Source organism: Poeciliopsis prolifica, unplaced genomic scaffold (assembly GCF_027474105.1).
Source record: "Poeciliopsis prolifica strain line A6 unplaced genomic scaffold, Auburn_PproV2 SCAFFOLD085, whole genome shotgun sequence".
Classification (NCBI taxonomy): Eukaryota; Metazoa; Chordata; class Actinopteri; order Cyprinodontiformes; family Poeciliidae; genus Poeciliopsis; species Poeciliopsis prolifica.
Window position 1 is genome coordinate 1,328,977 of NW_026562460.1, and position 9,944 is coordinate 1,338,920.

Genomic DNA, 9,944 nt, shown 5'->3' on the forward strand with positions numbered 1-9,944 from the left:
ATTGGAGTAACGCTTAAGAGAAATTTATTTAATCAAAGAATGTCATGAATGTTTGTGTATGGCTGCACCGATTGCAGTATTCTAGCCAATCCCTGGTTTCCGATCTTTAAAAGCCAGACCAGCCGATTTTGATTTTGGCTGATATGAATTTTTTTTTTGTCTGAAATGTCGCTAAATATAGCAAGAAAGTCGGTGAGTTGGCAACAGTGGCCTGTTCAGTATCTGTACAGTATAAGCATACAGTATCTGTACGCTTGTGTTAACTGTAAGCTTACAGATACAATCTGGTGGGAGTCTGTCAGTTAAACTTTTCACTGTGGAGCAGAAGAGGACAGAGGCTGATTTTTAAACCTTTGCTGATGAAGATCAGTTTAGGGGTTAAGATGGGCTTCATGTGTAAGTATCACAATTCCCCAAAATTAAGGAAATTATCACTCAGAAATCAATTGGTCAATAAGTCAGTTTGCCAATAAATGTATCCTATATTATACATGTATATAATGTAAACATCACTGCTAGAGATACAATAAGTTTATAGTAGGTGTGTGAGCGATCTGATGATCAGACTGCTAATTGCAGCCAGTCCACATTATTAGCAGAACCTGAGGGCCCCAAACCACATTTCACTTAGGGCCACCCCTGCCGCCAGTCCTCATTCAGCCAGATCCCTGCAAGAAATTTGTTGAGGAGGTGGATGCATTGGCCACTGGAATAGAGGCAGTTCTGTCCCAGCCTTCTGGCTACACACAAGAAATATAGAAATATATTTTATTTCTAAATACACCTCTGGAGGCACCAGGTAGCACCAGGCTACTACCTGATCCATGATCATCATTTCATGTGCCAGTCTCTCTCTGACACAAATTGGTTATTGAATTAGTACAGCAAAGCCACCAAAAAAGTAGAACCGAGCTTCAGAAGAGGTAGATGACATTAAAAATTGACTTGGTGGAAGAGGCTAAAATATTGAGATTACACAACACAGAAAAAGACCAAAGGACTGTGTCACTGGAAATCCATGTTGCTTAGCAGGAGCAATATGCCACACTAAATGACATAGTAAACTGGATTAAAAATCTGACTACATTCTTAAGCACTAGCAGAGACAATAATGGATAAAGAGGTACCAAAAAAGCAAGATGGTGAATCTTTTGAGCTACATGTAACAGCTTTCCTGAATGCAAAAGGAATTGACACAAAATTGAAGCCTGTCAACCGCTGCCACAAAAAAGCAAGATGGACAAACCAGCTATAATAATGTGATGTGTGAGTAGAAAACAAACTTAAACTATTGAAACAAGGTCAAAAGCTGAAAGGTACTTACTTGTTCTTGAATGAACTGAAATCATGCTATTTGGGAATAGTAAGTCAAATCCCTATACATACATATGGTGTAAAAATTGAAAGAACAAGTGAATATAGATTTCTTGGGGTCATTGTTGATAATAAAATAACATGAAACCTAAAATTATAAATACACACAAAGTAAACTGTCAACAAGTCTGTTTATTTTAAATAAAGCCTAACATGTCCTGGAGGAAACAGCGCTCCATATTCTTTTTTTTTTTTGATATCTATATTTCTTTTTCCAAGGTTTTTGTGGGCTCTAGTGGTCCTTATATGAAGTAAGCTGACAGGAAAGAGGGCAAGGAGAGAGGGGAAGAGATGTGGCAAATGTCGCTGGGTCCGGGAGTCAAACCCGCAACGGCCACGTTGAGGACTAAGGCCTCCAAATGTGGGCTGTGCTAAACCCCTCCGCCACCGCAGCACGCCCCAGCGCTCCCTATTCTTCAGTGTTCCCTAGCCTACAGTGGCCCTGAAGTGCAAACCACTTCAGCAAATTGAAAGCACAATTACAAATGACAAAAGCCTACAACATGAACTAAGTGCTACAACATGAACAACGAGAAGACTTGCAATTATGCACTGTACTAATTATTGATATGGCAAATAATAAGAAAACTGATAAAACCAAGTTAAGAGTAAAAGGGGCGCCCATTCCTTTGAAGAACGTGTAAATATACTTTACTACTGTTCTTTTATTTTGTTTGCTTTTGTTTTAAATGCATTTGGTTAGTAAATAACTTTGTTTATTCTTTTATTACAGTACATTCAATAAAGCCAAACCAAACCAATTCCAGAAGTTGAAGCACTTTGTTCCATGCTGTTTGTATTGATTAATTCAAAGAAGTCATAGTTAAAATATCAATGTACACAATTTGCTGTTCCGTTTTTGTTCTATATGTTTTGATTCATCATAAAGCACAGGTGAGGGCTTTATGATGAAAATTAATCCTGTAATCATGGGGTGTTGCTACTATTCAGTACCAACGTCGGTCCTCCAGGATCAACTCTGGGCAGCCCTGCAGTAGCTTTTACCATTACGGTGTGAATGTGTGTGATGATTGGGTGAAAGTAGTTTGCAAGTTTACTTTTTTGTTTGTTTTGTTTATTATTTTTTTATATAATTCAACTTCTTCTAGTTTTTCTTTCAAAAGTTATTGTCAGCTTCCCCTTCTCAACAACAAAACCCCAAATGAACTCCAAGCCTCCAGAAGTAGAACATCCTCCTTGTCTAAATGTATGAGACAAAGGAACCTGTGCTTCAGTGCTTGAAGCTGTTCTTCTCTGAGTTTGTCTTTTCATTATGGACTCGGTCACTGGTCCTGTTTTTATGATCAATTCCTTGAAGGACTTTCTGAGGCTTTTTACATGCTTATCAAAAGCTGATTGAAGCATTTAGTATCCACAAAATGAGGCTGTCGATTGATGATAAAATTTAGAATTTTGAGTTTGTACTATAATTTTTATTTATATTAGTTTGCATTATGTATTAACATATTTCTTTGACGTTGATTTGTACATGATTTTATTTTTCTTTATTCCATTTATTGTTAATATAAAAAGGGCAGAAGCTGCTTAACTGAGCTGCTGGGATCTGACACTGTGTTTTATAGGAATAAACTGAAGCAGATCCTGATTCCAGTGTCCTGATTCCTGAGCCTGTTTTAGTGTTACACTGACAGAACAATGTGAGACAGAATCTGTCAAGGAAAATTAATGAATGAATTCATTCATTAATTCATTAATCAAGCTCCTCTGCCACCTCCTAGTGCCATCTCCAGAAATACCCAGAACAGGTCAGAAATTGTCTATTAGAGCCAATTACTTTAATAATCTTTATCTTTATGAAAAACAATTTAAACACAGCATGTTTCAGGGCTTGCAATGACCTGGTAACTTTCAATAACATGGAGATAAAGCTAATAGAAGGTGAAAAGCTATTTGCATGTACCAGGATAACAAAAGGTGTTCAACAAAAGTACGCAGTCATTTGTCATTTGGAAGGGGGCCCAAAACCTCCCTGAGCTTTTGGGCCCCATATCTCTCCAGGTTCAAGGTTTTCAAAATAACCTCGAACCTGATTACACTCCAAAGACCTGGGGTTTCAGTTCCCACTCTTTAGTTCTTTTGGGTTTTTTATCTGCTCCAATATTAGGATATCTATACCACTCATGGAAATGATTAGATCAACGATTTTTGTGCCACAGTTCAAATTTCATTTAAAATATTAGAAAAAAGTAAAACATAACCTAACAGCAGAACTTGTTTTCTAAAACTTACCTTTCCTAATTTTTTTTGATGAATTTTTGGATCCTGATGATTTTGTGCTGAAAGGCAAAGCTGTCGATGCTCTGCTCAGTATATTCCAACTCTGAGTTTTCAAGCACTGGCAGCACAACACAAAAACAAGAGAAATGGTTCAGAGTTTACTGTAACTGCAAATGCTTACAAAACTGCAGGAATGTTTCTACACACTTCCACTTGTTTAAGTCAAAGCAACATTAGTTATGGTTTTGATTATGGAATAATAACATGATATAAAGCTCAAAAAGTTCATTTTACAAAATACCATCCCATAACAGAGAAAAGACATGAAAACCTCAGCCTGAGTGTAATTAACCTACAGTTGAGGTCAAAATTAGTAGACCTTCTATGAAATTTTTCTTTTTTATCAAAAAATAAAATGAAATTAGTGATTCTTCAATACAGCTTTTCCAAACATCCTAGTCTTTATTTTAGATGATTGGTTTTCTTTGCATACAGAAACTAAATTCTTTCACAAAAACCAAAAACTACCAGGGTCAAAATTATTAGTCCCTTATTACCTATCAATTGTGTTCCATTTTGGCTGGATAACAACATGCTATAACAACAACTTATATGACATGACTTATGCAGAAATAGTTTTCATTTCACTGGGTTAAGTTCAAGAACTTGTTTTTAGAACACTATTTCGATATATAGCACGCCACTGGCAAACAGATCTGGGTCCATACTGATGTGGCTGTGCTGAGTGCAACATAGTGCTGACGAGGCAGTAACCAGCCCTGCAGCCATGCTCACTAACAGCATGTCGTACAGGGGTGGGCAGTTCCAGGCCTCAGGGGCCGATCTCCTGCAACATTTAGATGCGTCTCTACTTCAACAAACTGGAATCAAATAATGAGGTCAGTAGCAGGACGCTGGAGAACTTAGGAGGTGATTCAGCTGTTGGATTGAAGTGTATTGGACCAGGGAGCCATCTAAGAGTTGCAGGACACCGGGATTGCCCATCCCTGATCAAGCAGCTTTAACACTAAATTAAAAATAATTACTTATACATATTGGGCTTTCTTTGGGCTGAAAGAAAATATTGACTAACATGTTGCATTTACAGTTTTCTTCTGCTTATTTTAAGGCCAGCTGAAAAACCCTCCAGCATGTTTTAGGCATGGTTTAACTCCACAACACAGCCTTGTTGGAAAATTGAATAAAAGCTGAACATTTCTAAAAATATTCATTTCTAACTAGACAAGCCAAGTCATTATTAATGTGACATTGATAAGCATTTAGATTTTTTTTTTCTAAACCATGATCAGTAGGTCTAGGTCAGCTCACTTAGAGATGACCTTCGTTTTTTACAACTTAAGCTGCTTATAATGCTCTGCACAAACATCAATAGCTGTTGTTTTTATTTAAATAAAAAATCTTAATCAGTGAATAAATACAATAGATAAACAATGAACAGAAATGTGCAGAAAACTGATTTAATGAAGGAGAAGAAGATTTTTGTTTCTACCAAAGCAATTCAACTCTATTACGCTTCTAAATTACAAATAGCTTTAAAATATAATTAATAGACACAGCACTTGCGGTAAAGAACAACAAAGGCATTTCATGCTGATTTTATACAGTGTTGTATTTTATGAAAATATGTAACCATTTTTTGGTTAAATGTACAACCACAGAAAAAACCTTGTTTTGTTTGCCATGTTTGAACAAATATTAATACAGATAATAATATTTCTTTGAAATCACATTCATAAAAACTGTAATACAAATTAAATAGCTTGTTCTAAGAAAAATATGAACATGGGTGGGACCAAATCATTGTTTTGTAAGTGACAGCTAAGGGTCAAGTCTTTATCCTCAAATCCTGAATCAAGTCCCAAGTCTTGGAATTTGAAGTCCTTCAGTGATCAACAACAATGTTGAATTGACATATGTTAAATGTAAATAGATTATGTATTTTTTAAAATCTGTATTTGTCTCAAACTTTGTGATGTTTTGTGATGAAACATGGAATTGGACTTGAAAAATATAAAGAAAAGTCATTCTGAAATTACACCTTTATTTTCTACAGTTAAACTTAACTGCAAGAATAGTCATCTTTTAAACTATAATGTAACAGTCAGTTAAAAGTGCCAAATCAGCAGTAAATCTATTTTTCCTCACACTGAGAATATTTAATCTGTGATTAAGTAAATTTAACATCACTGAATCTGTGAAATACTCAATCAAATTTCAAGTTAGCATCTTCACACAAATGTATGTAGTAATGAGGTCAAAAATATTTTTTTCAAAATACAAGACATTGTAATTTTTCTCAGAAAATAAATTGTTTAAGCACTAGGGTTAGTTCAAACCTCCACACAACAAAAACCAAAAAATACAAAACAATCTTTACTGCATTTCATTCGGTATTTCAAAACGCCAAATATTAAATTAGTCTAAACCAGTGCTTCTCAATTATTTTCCGTTACGCCCCCCTAGCAAGAAGAAAACTATTCGCGCCCCCACTCCCCACCGTGACTATCCATCTCTGCATAACATTTTTTCCTTATTAACATTTTTTTCGCTGAAAAAACTCTAGCGGCTTATCGGCGTGATTGGGATGTAACGTATTTAAGTGACGCGCTAATTTATTTGGCTTCATGCTGTCCGCTGCGAGCATTTTTAGACACAGCAAACACACCGGTCTTTCCTCTTCTCCAACTGTAGTCACAGTGAAGCCAAGCGCTAAATACGCTTCGTCGTATTTCCTCTTCTTAGCTTTCGGTTGACTTTCTGTTGTCTCATTATCTTTGTCTCTCTCCGCTTTTCTTTTCATCCCTGTGAAAAACTTTTTCATGTTGGGGGTTGTTGAATAACGGAGGCCATAGACAGAACGCAGTCGGAGCTTTTTGTTGACGTAACACTGCTAACCAAGGCAAACCTGTTGTCTTGTAAGTCGTAAAATGTTGCACTGTCGCAAACGTGACAGAAGTAACAATGAGAGCGCCACTGCTGCCTACTGTGCGCAATTACACTTTATACTAGTACGGCCAAAAAAAGCCTGTTCCCCAGGATCACACGCCCCCCCAGGTATCGCACCGCGCCCCCCAAAGGGGGCCCGCCCCACTATTTGAGAAGCACTGGGCTAAAGTCATCAGAGTTCCAGAGCAGCAATGGACCAGCAGTGATTTAAAGTACACTGATAAAAATACTCTGCTCTACTTAAAAAATTAAGTTAAATTGATGAAATGCTTAGGGGTTGTTAATGTATGTAAAACAATGCTGATGTGGGCAGAAAAAGTCAATTTGAGAATAACACTTAAGTTTCAGAATATTGTTTACCATGGAAACGTCTAAAGACCACAGATCTTACAACTTACCTAATTAAATCACATAACTTCACTTGTTTGCCATATAAAAACCTTGATTTCTTTTTTAGGACATTGGCTTGTGTGTGACAGCAGGGATTGACCAGCAGCAACTAATTCAAGCACTTTTTTATTGGTCACAAAAATGAGATTTAAGATGTTGAGACTCCAGAGCTTTGTCAATGCAATCAGGTCCTCAAGAATCAAATCAATCAATCAAATTTTATTTGTATAGCACATTTCAGCAAGGCATTTCAAAGTGCTTTACATCATAAACTACTTATTAGCTCGTTTTTAGACATTAAACTGCATCATCAGTGAGGTGTGTGCTCATTTTTATGACCACCATGCTCTGAATGATGATGTGACCTTGCAAATAATTGTGTTAGTTTTACCAAAAAAAGGTGATCAAACTCTGACTGGTTTTCATGGTGACAACCAGTCTGGGCTCCAGATTGCTGAGAAAAGGCAGCTTCCTGGAACCATGGATTCTATTGAAGTTTTACATTTGTCACTAACATTTGTCTATGATGTATGTTAAAAAGCTTACCAGAAATGTCCTGCACTATTAACAATCATGCTAAGACAGAAGTGTCAATATGGACTGAAAGGCTTCATTCAGCTCCTCAGCTGCTATTGCTACAACTAAAGTGAGAGTACGCTAAAACAGAAAAGAAAATCCATGTCCTTGTTCACAACTTCTCCTTCTGTTCGCTGACTGGCCTGATAGGAAGCCAAAGTGGGAGAAAGGCAAACGGAGATGGAGCTGCAAAGAGACATTTGAATGGAGTGGAATCATCAGGAAGCCAATGGCAGGCTTTCCCTTTGGCTATGTGACAATTTTCTACTCTGCTGCTGTTAATATTAATTTTTGTTTGTTCATAGCATGTCACAACATTAAAGTTTAAACATGCTGTTTTTTGTTTTTAGAGAAAAACTACCCTAGGGAAATACATATTTACAAAGTATGTTACATTTTAACATATTAAACAAGACAAGTGTTGTCTCGTTGTAGCGCCTCTGTCACTAAACTATCAATGTTTGATATTTTGAGGTATGAATATATGACTTACTTTGTGAAACAACAGTACATTAAGTTCCATTATAAGGACTGTTATTTTTTATTCTTTTCCATTTTAACAAAAATAGTAAAAGATTATTAAGGCACCTAGAAAGGCATAGTTTACTAGCCTAAAGTATATAAGATGAAATTTAAAACATACTGAAATTAATAATTTAAAGTAAGCGTTAAGTGAATTGTAACACATTCTATTTTGAGCATATATTTTAAAATATACACAAAATATCTTTAGCAAATATTCTAAAGATATTTAAAATATCTTCTAAATATAGACTTGAGCAAGGGTATATTTACACTTGGGCAAATGCATATTTTGTTCACTTAAAGTATACTTTTATTTGTTTTCAATTATATTTAAAGTTAGAATGTCCAAATTGGTAAAAACATACTTTTAGTATACTTCATATATATTTATAGGTAGTAAACTTAATACTTAGTATATTTGAAATATATCAATGTACATATTTTTTTCACTAGGGTACTCCCAAATGTACATAAAAACAGATGCTTAAGGAACTGTAACTGTGTAGATGTGAGAAATTACTACACACCTCTGTTGTATGAATGTGGGGTGGAAATGTTAATTTTTTTGTACAAAACAGTGTTGTCAAAAAGAAAGAAAGAAATATCCACTGATCTCTGAATTTATGTCGATGCAGGCCTAATGACCAAAAAAATATATATTATTTTGTGAAATGATCAGAGTATGTATTTTTGAAGCAAAGCACACTAGACTGGCTCGCATAGGCACACAGAAAGACATTGGTTTGCAGCTTTAGAATGTGTCCACATAAGCAACTTGTAAAGCCTGAGTGAAAGTCCTGTTTTTTCAGCAACCAGAGGCTGAAACATGAGCTTTTAAAAGTCAGGATGAAGAATTACCTGATTGACACATCGCAGGTGTCCGATCCTTAACAGGAAGGTCGACATGTTTTTAACAACCTGCACTAAAAAACAAACATCAACATTAATTTAAAGAAATATAGTGACACAATAACAAATGAATCTTCATGTCATTATCAAACCTTCTCTTTATCTACAATTAAACTGGTTAGAATGGAAATACCACAGTGCTTAGACAGGTCAAATGCAGCGTTTTTCTCTTTACCTTGTGAAGAAAGGAAAGGATCGTGAACAGTTTGTTCCTCTAAATCAACGATCAGCGCTCCTTTATGTAACAAGACACACCACGCCCCTTGAAGCCCTCGCTCTGCTGCAGAAGGGACGAGTGCAGCCGCAGCCAACCAGAAAACACTCGAGAATGTATGGCAAGCCGATTTAACATAAATTCGGTTTTGCCTTACATTTCAGATATCTCAAATTGTTTTATGACTAGACGTTTTAGCAATTTAAGATATCGCTAAATAAATTTTGACTAGACAAAATACCTATTTAAGATATCTCTAATGACATTCTGACTAGTCGAAATGACGTCAGATTTCCCATTGACTTGCATGAAGACTTCAATTGAAGATATCTACAATGAATTGCTGACTATTTGAAATACACATTTCAGAAATGTACAATTAAATTATGACCAGTCATGAAGTAAACTCAAGATATCTGGATTGTAGTTTTGACTACTCATAATTCTAATTCAAGATATCTTAAATGTATTTTTGGATAGGAAAAGTGTAGTTTTGACTAGTGAAAATGAAATTATGGATATCTTAAAAACAAATAATGACTAGACAAAATTAAAGATATCTTGAATTGTAATTATGACTAGTCAAATTGTAATTTGACTAGTCAAAATTACAATTCAAGATATCTTTAATTTTGCTTGTAATTTTGACTAGTCAAAATACAATTTGACTAGTCAAAATTACAATTCAAGATATCTCTAAATGAATTAGATATCTTAAATTAACATTCTGACTAGTCAAAATGACATTCTG

At 35.4% G+C, this 9,944-nt stretch overlaps 1 protein-coding gene across 1 annotated transcript in view; it reads right to left on the reverse strand.

Annotated features, from left to right (window-relative positions):
- LOC129353142 (magnetosome-associated protein MamJ-like) overlaps positions 1-9,245 on the reverse strand; it is a 28,445-nt gene extending 19,200 nt beyond the window's left edge. The window contains exons 1-3 of the mRNA XM_055022365.1: positions 9,155-9,245; positions 8,929-8,993; positions 3,625-3,730 (exon numbers count right to left, since the gene is read on the reverse strand). Coding sequence (XP_054878340.1) covers positions 3,625-3,730; positions 8,929-8,976 — 154 coding nt within the window. The 5' untranslated portion in view covers positions 8,977-8,993; positions 9,155-9,245. The remainder of the gene's footprint in view (positions 1-3,624; positions 3,731-8,928; positions 8,994-9,154) is intronic.
- Between the last annotated feature and the right edge of the window lie 699 nt (positions 9,246-9,944).